This window comes from Microtus ochrogaster, chromosome 8 (assembly GCF_000317375.1).
Source record: "Microtus ochrogaster isolate Prairie Vole_2 chromosome 8, MicOch1.0, whole genome shotgun sequence".
Lineage (NCBI taxonomy): Eukaryota > Metazoa > Chordata > Mammalia > Rodentia > Cricetidae > Microtus > Microtus ochrogaster.
The window spans coordinates 50,461,117-50,474,913 of record NC_022015.1 but is presented as its reverse complement, the minus strand read 5'-3'; the positions used below and the strand labels follow the sequence as shown (position 1 = coordinate 50,474,913).

The 13,797-nt window shown below is 38.8% G+C and overlaps 1 protein-coding gene across 1 annotated transcript in view; it reads left to right on the top strand.

Moving 5' to 3' along the window:
- Nucleotides 1-13,412, top strand: part of Tmc1 (transmembrane channel like 1) — a 104,565-nt gene extending 91,153 nt beyond the window's left edge. The window contains exons 16-21 of the mRNA XM_005352239.1: nt 1,449-1,688; nt 5,112-5,237; nt 8,697-8,775; nt 8,881-8,932; nt 12,516-12,657; nt 13,307-13,412. Of these exons, the coding sequence (XP_005352296.1) occupies nt 1,449-1,688; nt 5,112-5,237; nt 8,697-8,775; nt 8,881-8,932; nt 12,516-12,657; nt 13,307-13,412 (745 nt within the window). The remainder of the gene's footprint in view (nt 1-1,448; nt 1,689-5,111; nt 5,238-8,696; nt 8,776-8,880; nt 8,933-12,515; nt 12,658-13,306) is intronic.
- The last annotated feature ends 385 nt before the right edge of the window (nt 13,413-13,797 follow it).

Here is a 13,797-nt window from a genome sequence, read left to right as displayed (position 1 = left end):
ATCTTGGGCTCAGGTTGTACATAAATGAAACACAACCCCTCTCATCTTCACAACAAGAGCAATAAAATATCTGGTGTAAGCTGAGGGAGAGCTCTGATACCATGCCTTATCCTTACTTTAGAAGTGCTTGCTGATGGAATAGCCTCTACCTGGAACATTACCCTCAGGGCAGTTGGAAGAGAACACAAAACCACATAGGACTGGTCAACTTTTCTGCCAGCACTGAGGGATCTTATATGTAATCATCTTTTATTGGTCCAAACAAGTCACATATACAACCCTGAGTTTTAGAACAAGGTGGACCTGATCAGTCCAGGTGCTAAGCTTTGTAATTCTAATTAACTGGAACAATTGGTAACTTATTCTCTTTTTAAAAATCCCGACTTCTCTCTTGCTAGTTACACAGTGATGTGTAGCTAAGGTACACAGTGATGTTTTAAAATCTATCTTCCCATTAAAAAATAACTTCTTACAAAGTTTGCAGTCAGTTCATTATGACATTATTCAGATTTGTTGCTTGGCATCCTACAAGCAAGATAATTGCAATTGTGGCAAGATTTCACTTTTCAAAGGAAAGGATTAACTTTAGGATGGTTAAAGTGCAATAAGATAACTTCTTCCTACTTAAAAAATGTTTCTTAAGTATACAAAAATTTCACCGCCTTAATTTCTCTGTTTTTCTCCCTGTTGTGATTAAAATATACTTACAAAAGCAATTTACAGGTCCAATGACTTATTATAGCTCACAATTCTGGATGACAGTCCATCATATCAGGGATGTCAAGGTAGCAGGAACTTAAAAAAGCTAGTCATATTCTGTCTATAATACAAAGCAGAAAACAATGAATGAATATATAAATACACATGCTCATATTATTTTAGTTCAGATTTCTTGCCTAGGGGATGGTGCCATCCATAGTGTGCGGGTCTTTCCAAATTAATATAATCAAGATAATTCTCCACAGACATACCCACAAGTCAGCCTGATCTAAATAATCTCTGATTGATATTTTTTTCCCAGCTGATACTAGCTTGTGTTGGGGTGACAATTAAAAGTAACCACACTTAGTTAAACAGTTACTATGTGCACTTAAGAAGTACAAATTATTAAAACTAAAGTTCAAAAAATATAAAGATTTTATTATAAAATAAAGATTTTATTATACTTGGGACAGTTCAAAAAATAGTCTCTACTCTGTGAGTAAGTATAGTGTTCTTTCTGGTTTTTATTGATATATTGAAACTCAGATTACTGTGCAAATGATCTTTCTCATCAAACTAAACGAGCTATTTTTTTTTCTAAATGGGACTATTTATAGACGTGGTATTTATGGTTGTGTCTAACAACATGGTTTTTGATTTTGGTAAGAGGAGCAATGTAAAATGAACAGGTTGTGTGCAACTTGATGTTGGACTTGTAATTGAGCAGTGTTCTCATTTCTTTCTAGGATGGGCTCCTTTTTTGCCCCGAGCCTTCCAGGTATCAACATCCTCAGGCTCCACACATCCATGTATTTCCAGTGCTGGGCTGTGATGTGCTGCAATGTTCCTGAGGCCAGAGTCTTTAAAGCTTCCAGATCCAACAACTTCTACCTTGGCATGCTGCTGCTCATCCTTTTCCTGTCTACCATGCCAGTTCTCTACATGATCGTCTCCCTCCCGCCATCCTTTGATTGTGGGCCTTTCAGGTCTCTCATATTTCAGATTTGACTTGAACATAGTATTTATTTTGGGTTGAAAAAAGGGTTGGTCATTCACTGTACTGGCTTTTAAAAAATATGACATTTGTCATTGGTAGAAATGAGATTCTTTGGTAGTCATGTCATCATGTGACATGGAACATCTCAGACAATTTCCCATCTATTGTCTCTCTTGAGAGTCATAAAGGGGAAATATTTTGTAAGGATACAATATAGATGCTAAGTATTGCTGTTTCCATATTTGGGAGAGCCAAGAGCAACATTTGACTATGCTAGTGCAAACATGAGTGTTTTCCTGATGCTATAGCATCATTAGATCCACACATAAATCGGCTTTGGTTAGATTTCATGCGGACCTTGAAAAAAATTATTTCCCATTGATTAAATAAGAGGTGGAATCGCTATTAAATAATGATGCACATTGAAAGAGAGTTGTATATATTGTGATCCAAAGGGACTTCATAAATTGAAAACTGGTATGCTCCTTTCACAATTTTTCTACCCATGTGTCACTCCAATCAATAATCAAGATTCAGAAAGCACTTCGACTCATTAAAGCTAGCTGAAATACACATCAAGAAACAGTGTCTTTGGGATCCTGAGGACAGGATTTCATTTTCTCAAAGTTACTCATGAACCCACAAGTCCCCTCTACATGTTGTTTCTCGTAGGCATGCATTTGATGTGAAGAGGGTGTAAAGGCAGTAAGTCTTGTAAATGCTAGACCCAATGCTCTAATGGTCAAATACAATTTTCCCTTTGTGTTGTCACACCCAAGGGATTTCTCAAGTCAGAATGTTTGTTGCCTAAGACTAAGATTTATTTACTATGTTTTCACACCACTAATTCCCCTCAGTTATTGTTCCTAAAATAGTTCAGAATTACCTTGTATCTATCAGACTTGGGAAACTGACTGATAAGCCTTGTACATCTCTCTCTGTTTCTCTATGTGTTTGCTTGTACACTTGAGCGTACATGTGCAAGCATACATATGCTCACTTATCTGTTGGTAAGTAGACTGAAATAAATAATGCAGACAGTGACATCTGGAGATGAAATAGGAAATTGCAGTCTTGAAGCTGACATATTAACCCAAAAGCAAAATTCCAATAACAAGCCATTAAAAAGTCTACCATTAATGAAACTTACCCATGTGAGTTTGTATCTAAGGTACATTATAAAGATGTTTTTACCTTTTACTAGAAAGTTGATCTTCATCCTCCCCAGCACTTTTATGCAAAGTGAGGGAAATCTAAATGCCAAGCTGGGTCCAGACTTGAATTACCATGCAGAAACATGCAATGATTATACAATTTTAGAAGTTGCATTCCCTCTGGCTTTCTGGTTTCTTGGGTTCCTCAGCAAAACCAACTTAACACCGATTTTTACTAGGAAACAAGGGACGGCAAAAATGGCATAGTATGTGACTTTTACCATAAATTTCTGATTGACACATTTAGGTGCAATGACTATCAATATTGTTATTTTTGAGATCAGAAAGCACCACATGTTGACAGTGGGCATCAGAAAGAGGTTTGCTGTTTTCTCGTAGCTTTCCTGCAACTTCCTTCCTGTGGAGCAAGCCAATGCTCAGCTCCCTCTGCCCCTACTCCAAAGGTCAGAAAGGCTACTTTGTTCTAGAATGAGACAATCACAAGGCCTGTGGTTTGCTACCCTTAGGAACTGGGTGTTGCAGTGTTACCCTTCTGCCAAGCGAAGGTTCCTAGACCACATCTGGTACCTGGGCCGGGCAGCAAGCCAGCAACAATGCATTTAAAAGAGGTTAATATGAAACTTGAATTTTGACCTCAGATTTGAATTTGAGGACACTAATGCTGCCTGGTTGTTCTCAGGTTATTGGTGTGTCTTCAGCTAAGATATATATATATATAGCCCGCTTACCTACCCAGCAAAACTATTTGCTGGACTTTCCCAACACATTCTGCTAAGTTTTCTAGAAAATTGTTAAAATCATTATTTAAAGGATTTAATATAAGTTGTTGGTAATTTAAAAACTATTTCTTTGATAACAATATGAGGAAAATGTTTCTAAATGTTCAACCATGTTTCCTCCAATCTAATAGCCTCTTCCTGTCTTCATCAATAATTCTGAACAGTCTATAGTTCTTCAGTTCTTCTGACCTTCTTTTTACATTGTATCAATTTTATATTTTTCCTATAAAGCAATCATCCTATACGGCATAAAAAAATAGACATATTTATCCATTAAATGCTGCTCATTCTCCCACAGACCTAACACAATAACAGCAAGCATGTTGGCATTTGTTCATGCTTGTTCGTGTTCATTTGTTCATGTTCAGAGGTCTCAATCTGAGGTCATACACTAGATCCAAGCATGTGGAGTTTTAACAGTGAGCACAGTGCTTGACATTGTTGTCGCCATTAGTCCCTTTCAGTTAGATTTTAGAGTCAGCTCTTATCTGTCTGTTGTAAAGGAAAACACTGTAATCCATAGTCTGATAACTACTTGGGGTTACACCTTGTCTCTTGAAAGACAGTATTTATCCAATCTGAAGTGGGGGAAAAAACTCCATCTGATCTGGCGATTGTGGGGCATATCCATTTTGCTTAAATATCAAAAGATTAAAAACCAAAAATAAACATATGTAATACTATACTAACATAACTGAAAACATGCCTGTTTCACTTTTCTGTGAATTACAGCATTTTATAGTAGGATCAATATACATATTCAAAGGAAGCAACTTGGCACCGTGAGTACTTCACCGACTCTAGGCATTCCACACTAAGTGAAAGCTTGCTGCTCTCACCGTTCTAGTTCAGAGGAGCTGATTTTCCTAGACCCTAAACCCTCAGGGGGTCCGCACTGGGAGCTGTCCAGCATGAGGGATCTGTGTGTGCAAGGCTCCTCCTTCAGGAGTGCAGCTGCCACTTAGATCTCTGATAAATGATGTCAGCTGGGCGATGAGTAGAAGCCGTGGTGTGGAATGAGATGTTGGATTATTTGCCCATTTTATCCCTCCAGTCTATTTCTCGTGTTCATTTCCAAAGCCAATTAAAAACCGAGTGTACTGAATACCGAGTTCAGAGAGAGCGTCCTCCCAGAGCAGCTGTCTTGGGAGCGTTTGAATTGCTACACATACAATACCACTCAATCAAAATTTTAGAAGTACATTATTAAAAATTCTTCTGAAGCTGTGAGTAATTTTTCCTAAATACTTTGCTTCTCTGTGTGTACTAAGATGAGACTGCTCTGTTCATATTGTACCCTTTAGTTAACAAGATGTGGTCAGAGTGTTAGATGGGCAGCTCACTATCAGATCCTTAACCCACAAGAGAACCTTTGCAGTGTTGGAGAAATAGCTTCTTATCTCACTGTAGCCGTGTTTTACCTTTGTTTTAAATTCAACCCCCCTCTACCACCACCAGTGGTAAAAACAGGATGTTTGAAGTCATTGGCGAGACCCTGGAACATGATTTCCCAAGCTGGATGGCGAAGATCCTGCGACAGCTCTCTAACCCCGGGCTGGTCATTGCTGTCGTTCTGGTGATGGCGTATGTGTTTATTCTCCGTCTCCATTTGAGCCCCTTCTCCTCCAAATTCTTTGCTGACTGCATGATGGTAGGCGCTGAACGGCGCAAGTCATCTTCTGCTCCTGCTGGATGCGATTCACAGCCATCTGCATCTGTCTCTGCCTCCCTAGGATTATAAGATTTGTTCCCAAGTAACCAAAATAATTATCAGTAAACAGCTAAAGCAAGGGAAACATGAGTGCTAAGCGCTAAATCTAATCAGCATGTTGAATTCCCCTTCGCGGCATGGCCCCCACCTCTTGTTCCATAAAGCAGATGGCTGTGAATACAGAAATTAGGAGCCTCTGTGTTAATATTCCCTTGGGGACCCCTAGGCCATATTTCAGGGCTAAAGACCAAAGGAACATTAAAAAAAAAAAAACCTACCCCATTCTTTTTTTTTTCCTTAGCGGGTTGTCAATAACTATGCATTTGCAGTAACAGAATCAGAGGAGCAGCGCGTTCCCCAGTTACCCCAGGGTATCCCCGAAAAGTCACAGTGATTTATAAAAGAACATTTAGCTGAAGGATTTTGTCCCTATTTTCCTTTCACTTTGGGCTTGAGCAGTATAAAATATTCGTCTTCTGGAAGAACTAGGAGAGATACTCTCCTCTTTACCAGCCAGACCCTCCTGGAATCATTGTTGCTTTGGGTCAGTGGCAGCAAGCATGAAGTCACTTCTAGGGATGCTGTCTTTACAAGGTTGATATGGAGGATTGAATCTAAACATGAAATGAGCAAAACAAGCTGAATGCTGACTCAGTTATCGTTACTGTTCCTCATGGCCAGGTTCATGGCCATAGTCACAGAAAGGGTTGAGAACAAGGCCCATCTTCACTTCTATAAATGAACAAACATGACTGACATGGTCGTTTCCAAGTGAGCTTCATACTAACATGGTAAAGCAGGACCTAGGCAGACCCCAGGAAATTCTGTGGCCACATCGTTTCTATGGCAGCAGCTTCCAGGTGGGAGAGATAGCAACTCAGAGCTCCTGCAACAGTAACAAATGTTACAGTCGTATGTCACAGAGCTTGATTAAAAATCAGCGCTGGTTATGCTTCTTAGAAACATCATTTGCCAGGTGGCCCTTGAATTGATTTTCTTTCTCCACAATTTCTTGAGAGTGCGGTTTCTGAGAGCATATTAATAAGGATTTTGTGGCCTTTGGTTCAGTTTCTTTAATAGTACAAAGGAGATCTTGTCTGACACAGACAGACAGACAGATAGGCATACAGACCCCAAAGGGCAGCTTTTGCTACTACATTCATAACTTATTGTGAGATTTGCTATTAAGCAAAGGGACAACAGTATTAGAATGCCTGTCTCTAAAGATCTGCCAGACTTCCTCAGGACTTTATGCTACTCCTGTTTTAGGGACCCCAGAGTGACTCATTTTTCCCACAATGATCATAAGGAGTAGCTGCACTAATCACATTGTCATTAGCACATGGATGATCTGCTCCTGAATGAAGTGGTTGATCAGTGGGACAAAGACTCGCCTGCCCCTCTTACTTTGGTTCCTTCTGTTCATTTGCACCAACAAAAGTTTGGAATCAGTGGGACTGCCAGAAGGTCTAAAATTTGCTTGTTGGGAATGGTTCAAGGGTGTCCAAAAACAGCGGACACAGCAAACACGACACTGTAGACTACACAGGTGTGGAGTCTCATCTGTAGCTGTCCTAGGACACTTATGACCCAACAGCAAAAAATTGGCACATCAGGCAGGCTTATGGCATACTCTTAGCGATGCAGAAGTAGATAGTATAGGAGGATAGACAGAATTGGTCGTGACATACAGTTGAACATCTAAAGATGCAAAGAACATCCTTGGTATAAGAAGTAAAGAAAACACTCTGGGGTGCCGACTCTGATGTCTGAGCCATAGTTTCACAGTTCTTGACAGAGAGGGAACGTGCCAGCACAAGGGTTAAAAAGATTTTCTTGAAAAGGTTAAATTTTGCTTTAAGACCGTGGACTTTAAATTCAAATTGCAGTTTACTACTGATGTTTTTCCCCAAACTCCATTGCCCCATGTTCTTCTTTAAGATGCCCCAACAATCGACTTGAATTTTTTAATTACCATTAATTAGAGAATGTTACAAGCATTTTGAATTTCCCAGTAGACTATATTAAAGCCACTTGGATTGTTTTCGGTATTCACATAGTGTTTGGGTTAGTTTTCTGTAGGTGCTGTCAGTGAAAATGTGAGGCACACCCAGTTAAGAGGCTTAAGGAATCCCAGAACTGAGAACTTTACATTTACCTATGTCCAAAAACTTTTCCAAGAAAATTCTTATTCTACACACACACACACACACACACACACACACACACACACACACACACACAAGCTCATGCCAGATGCTGCCCCAGATGTTTTCCTATATGTAATTTCAGGCAAGCTCTAGCTAACCACAGAAGAGATAAACCCAACTAAACCGTGTCAATAATTATGCTGCCAGCACCAGATGGCTCATAAAGGATATTCTCTGGCATGTGGGTGGGCAGAGAAAATGTGTTTAATCTCCAGTTATTTGTAGTGGGGCCAGCACCAGCTCTCTTTCCTCTTTACTACAGTTCCCCTTTGCTGGTTCATTTTGCCCAAAGAGAAAATGAGGATATTTATTTTGTCAGAATCGTTGAGCTGGAATTTGCTTTTTCTAGAAATGTAAATGCCATTTAAAATCCAAAATTATTCCTTGGTGAAACAGTTTCTTTTTGAGGGAGGAAGAAAGGCAAACGTTGTGTTCTATGGGGGGAAACTCCATGTTAATGAAGTTATGCCCTTGAGGATTTTATTCTTGGTTGTAAAGGCTAAAGGCCAAAAAGCAAGTTCAAACATTCAGCCTGTTCCCTAAACTTCAGAAGACCTGCTGTTTTCATTGAGGCTCTTGCCATTGTTCAGAAGGTGACTGTAATTATAATTTAAACTGATGATAATACACTTCCAAGAAGCTAACACTGGGCCTTGTGGAACGATGGATAGCATACTAGGTGGCATAATCTAAAACCTTTGGGTCAGCTTTCTGGCTTCACCCTAGTCATTGTCTAATTTTACCTGTGCTTCATTTAGTCATATTAGGGATTGAACCTATAGCTTTTCTCATGTTAGACGCGTGACCTGCTACTCTACTCCCAAGGTCTCACTCTGTTTCCTTACCTGACCTTGAACTTCCAATGTACCCTAGCCAGTGAACATGAAATCCTCTCACTTCATCCTCAATGCTGAGTAAATGGACATCTCCAAACATGGGTTCTAAGTATACCACTTTACTTCTCTGGACCTCAGTTCTTACATTCAGAATATCACCCTTTGAGTAGAAAGTACCTTGTGTCCCATTTCATGCTATCATTGGTTAGTATAGTCTTAAGGAGAATAATAGGAAACTTAGAAATGTCATCAATTTTATTTTATTCTATTTTATATTTTAATTTAGTTTGACCATCTATTATCTCAATGCTACCGCCAAGGGCCAGAAAGCAGCAAATCTGGATCTAAAAAAGAAGATGAAAATGGTACAATATAATTATATATACTATATACGTATATTTTATAACATCTTTACCAATGTCAATTAGAAGAAATCTGAATGTACTCTTTTCTCCCTTTTTATTGTGTAGCAAGCTTTGGAGAACAAAATGCGAAACAAGAAAATGGCAGCTGCTCGAGCAGGTTGGTGATATGTTTTGTTTGGATGTTTAGTGTTCCTAAAGAGTATACTCTTCCTTCCTCCACATGAAGCGTTTGATGGCCAGTGCATCGTTGCCCCCAATAGCTCTTTCCATGGTTCCCACCATCCATCGTCTTAAATCTTCCTAAGTTTCTATCCAAGATGTTGATTTCTCTTCCGTGGGAGGTGGTTAGAAAAAAGGATGCAAAAATTCAACAGTGTAAACTTAGGGGCCCAGGTGAAAAAGTGATCTTAACACCTGACAGAAAATGATAAATACTTCCTCTGGTCATATGCAAGTAGCAAATGCATTAGGGCTTCCTTTGACTAATTTTAAACGTGGGGAAATTGGGAGCTACCAAAGAATCCCCTTCTGAACTCATCATAGTCAGCATTAGAAGTTTTTTCTATCCTATCACATTTCACTTTTATTATTTTCTTAACACTGAGGCTTAACCCCAGGATCAACCTACACAAAACTGTGTCCTCAGACTTTTTATTTGCTTATTTGGGAATGGACTATCACTGATTTTTTAAGGCTGCCCTTGTATTCGCTCTGCAGCCAAGGCTTTCCTTGGATTTGCAACCTTCTGGACTTGACCTACCAAACAACTAGGATAGCAGTTGTATGTTATCAGGCTAACTATACTGCCTTTTAAATCTCCTCAGTGTTTAAAATATACGTCTAACTGCTGAGTGACTGCATCTACAGATGTAACCAACTAAATGGTATAAATAACTCACAAAAATAACTTACAAACGTACGGGGCATAAAGACTTTTTATTTACCATCACTAGTCAAGAGTATTACAGCTAGGATTTGTGTATCTACGGTGGTGAAGTTAGACCTAACCCCCTGAAAATAAGGCAGTGCATCATTGTTCAAATAAAGGGTACTTTTATTGGCAAAAACTAATGATGGGTCTTGATCCAGCACCACAACCTCCACCACCAACACAGTGATAGTAAAAAGATACTGAACAACTTGAACAAAATCTTTCCTAACTCATAGCTTTTTAATAAATTCTTTCTAGTAGTAGAACATTAATCTCTTGTTAGCAATTTTGAAAAATATTCAACAATTGATTTAATTTTAAAAAGAGACACCTATTAAAGCACATGAACTTGGCCCTGTAAATCTGTGGAGCACTTGTCTTTTGCTTTGCTGAAACTGGAGGTTGAAACTCCAAAGCCTTGTAAGTTTTGAGCAAGATCTGTCATTGAGCTGAAATTCCATGCAAACTGGTGTTTCTGTTTTTTGTTCATTCTTGTCTTTTTCAAGATTTTTGAGGCAAGGTCTAAGTTGATCAGGCTGGTCTTAAACTCACAGTGGAGCCCAGGTGGCCTTGAAATTGCTATTCTCCTGCATCATCCTCTCGAGTCGTTGGGATCACATGTCTGGATCTTCACTTAAAGTCTGCAATGAGAGTGTGCTCAACACTGAGTCCACTTCCTTGTGACTCAATTGAGAGCAGGCTGCTTTCACTGGAGCTGACGTCTACCAGGGTGCTATTGGATGATCCACATCCAAGTCCTTGCCCACATATTAACTCCCAAGAGAACTGAGCCTTAAATTTGAATAGCTTCCTGGGAATGATGAGGAAATTTCTTTCCTTGAAATTCTGTGGGATTCTGTCATTTAAGATCAAGCCCACTTGGGTCATAACCTGTGACCCCTCAGTCAGTAACTGGATCTGGGCAAGAGTTACTGATAGGTGGTTGCAGCCAGTGAGGACTTGTTGCAGAAGATAGGCCTGTTCAGCTTCCTGATGTACATAAAACGCACTGAGGAGGTCCCAACAGTTTAAGAAAAGGGAAAAACTGCTGGATGGCTCTAAAGAGCACGACTCAAGACATTGCTTTCTTGTCTCCTTTAAACTTAAAGTTTTAAAGCTATTTATTTTCTCCCAGCATGCAGAAATGTAAGAGGAATCACGAGAAGTTGACGTGATTGAAGACGGTGTAGTACAGGTTGCAGACTAGTCTTGCTACAGAGGAGCACTGCAGAGATGCACAGGATTATGAACTCTTTTACAAAGTTACAAATCAGCCCTTTTCCCCTACTCTAGACAGTTGTCTTCCGCTCTCAGCTTCCCAACCCAACTACACCAAGACAAACTTTTCTAGCTCTCTTACTTGGTTCTTGAGGTACTCATCTTCAAATGGCACATTTTTGCTATTTCTTTACCTCTTCTTTTTATTGTTAATTAATTATTGATTCCAATGCAAATAAGGATTTGGCTCTCTTCACATCCACTCTCTAAGCATTCTGCTCATGTTACTCGTTTGGATTGGGATATTATTATTTCCTATACTAATTTTCTCAAAAATAATTAATATTTTTCTATATCTCACCAATCCAATATCTAAATTTCTGCTACTCATCCAATTACACTCTTCTGCATTCTGTCTCTGTTGTAGAAGGCCCCACCACTCTGGAAATTCAGGCACTTTAACTGCATGCAATTTTCTCGATTTACTTGTTAGTGATTTCTTTCTATCCATTTCCTACTTGTGGAATTCCTAATATTTGGCATCTTGGACAAGTTTGTAAAATTCCTATTTATTTCTTATTCTATGTCCTTTTACTTTAACAATTACTGCTTTTCTTAGCTTTAATTTTTAAAATTTCTCTTGGTCTTTTTACTTTAGCCATCATAACTTGACTTTTGCCAAATTATTTTAGCTTCTAAATGACATCCCATTCTTTTTAAAAATAGTAATATCTTCTTTTCATGAAAATACTAATTCCTCATTTTGAAGTTTCTGAGCTTTTTCTAGTCTCTTTTCTCTAAGCTGCTTTGTTTTCCTCTGACATTGGTCACCATTAAAACCTTCCCTCTGTTTGTCTATGGCTCCTGACATCCAAAGTCCAAATCAAATTTGCATGCTAAGAGTATATGAATGGAATATGGGCAAAGAACCTCATGAAACCCTGTCAGTATATTTAAGTTTTTCTGTCCCAGAAAAATCAGCACTAAATGTCAGCCTAGCAAATGGGGGGGGGGGGGATGAGGGTGTGGGTGGGTCTCAACTTCAAGCTTATAAATCACTCATGTGAGCTTCTTGTCTTCACTGTGGAACTCCTTGTAGTTTTCTAGATCCTGAACACTTGTATTTTACTTTTTCCAGGAAGAAAAAGAAAGTCCCCCAATCTTCTGCTCGTATGAGAAGTTACACATTGGTGCTAAGAAGGGAAATTGATCTGAGACTCTGATTGTCTTTTGTTTTATTTGTTGGTTTTTTGAAGCAGGGTCTCATTTTGTAGCTCAGACTGGTCTCAAACTTTCTAGGTTTCTCAAGACTGGTCTTGAGTCTGGAACTCGCCATCTGCCAGCTTCAGCTTCTGAAGTCCTGGGATAACTCGAATGTATCACCATCCTCCTCATCCATCTTTCGACTGCCTCTTAGATACCTGAAACCCCATCCTTACCTTGCATTTTAGTTTCTAGAAGATGCTGTTCCTGATCACTGTATCGTTGGGAATTTTTCTGTGTAAATTCCATTTCTTCTCATCTACTTTCCCCCCCACTGGTTTAGTATTTCTGTTTGTTCTGACTGACAAGTTTCTTGTTTACCCATTAGTTTTCCTGTTCCCCAGCTCTCAGGTGCTTCTGATCTCTCCTCCATGGCAGGCATTCACCTTGCCTCCCAAAGGTTCTGCTTGTTCAGTCCAGTGCACTCTCCTTCGCAGTTTAGGCAAATATTATCCTGTGCTAAGAGGGAAGTGAGTTCATTTTTTTCTCCATAATGATTCTGCTTAATCCACACAATTACTCAGAGAGTGTTTACCTACTGGGATGCAGTTTGCCTTAGGGGATTGGTGAGCACTGCCTATTTTTATTGAAAGATGAAGGATTAGAAGCATCCTAATATAGTGTGTCTATGCAATTAAGGTTACTAGATTAGTTTTTAAAATTGTGAGTGGAAAGACATGATTTCTATGACATAAATTCTAGTTAAGATTTACTATTATCTTTATTATCTTTATTGCTTAAAATGATGCTATAATGTATAACATGATAGTTATCTGGTTCCCATAATGTTGATAGTTATTGAGAAATGTGCACTGAGTGTCTAATGACAAAAGAAACTTTTATCTGAAAAGATTAAATGAAATGGGTTTCTATATTTATTGCATAAAGTCATTGTGGACCAAATAAGAATCACTTGTATTCTTCTTTCCTTAGAATTTGTGAGAACTTTGTAAAATGACGTAGAGATATTTTGACTACAAAATTCCAAATATTGTATTAAAGTGGAACAAACTGGAAAGATAATAGATTTTAAACTACCTCATTTAGAATCATTATGTGCACTGATAGCTGAATTTTTATTTGCCTATATTTTATCTCTCTTTCTCTTGTTTTAAACAGCTGCAGCTGGTGGTGGCCAGTAACTTCAGCAAACAACCTGGGAGGCTCCGAAGTACTCTTCACTTCTCTTTATGAATATAGTGAACAAGATGGGAAGGGCCAGTGACCTAGCACTGGGGAACCACTGCCCTGTATGCTACCACTGCAGGGTCATCAAGGCCATAACTTCGAGCATCTACGAAGGGCTCATCAGCTCTCCTTGAGCAAGAAGAATCTCATATTCTGTATTTCTGTGGGTTATGATACTTTCTTTCTTACTTCCCCCACATGTTCTCAAACTGAGTTTAAGTGGGTGCGTGATCTAGTGATACAAATTACTGAGTATAATTAATATTTTTAAATGTATCAATTTTAAAGGATACTTTTTAAAAAGTCAACATTTCCTTATATGGACTATTTTTTAGTTTCTTCCATTGGTCATGGGAATATAATAGCACCATTTTCCCCTCCAAATTTGGAACTATCTAAATGAAATATTCGTTGTGACCATT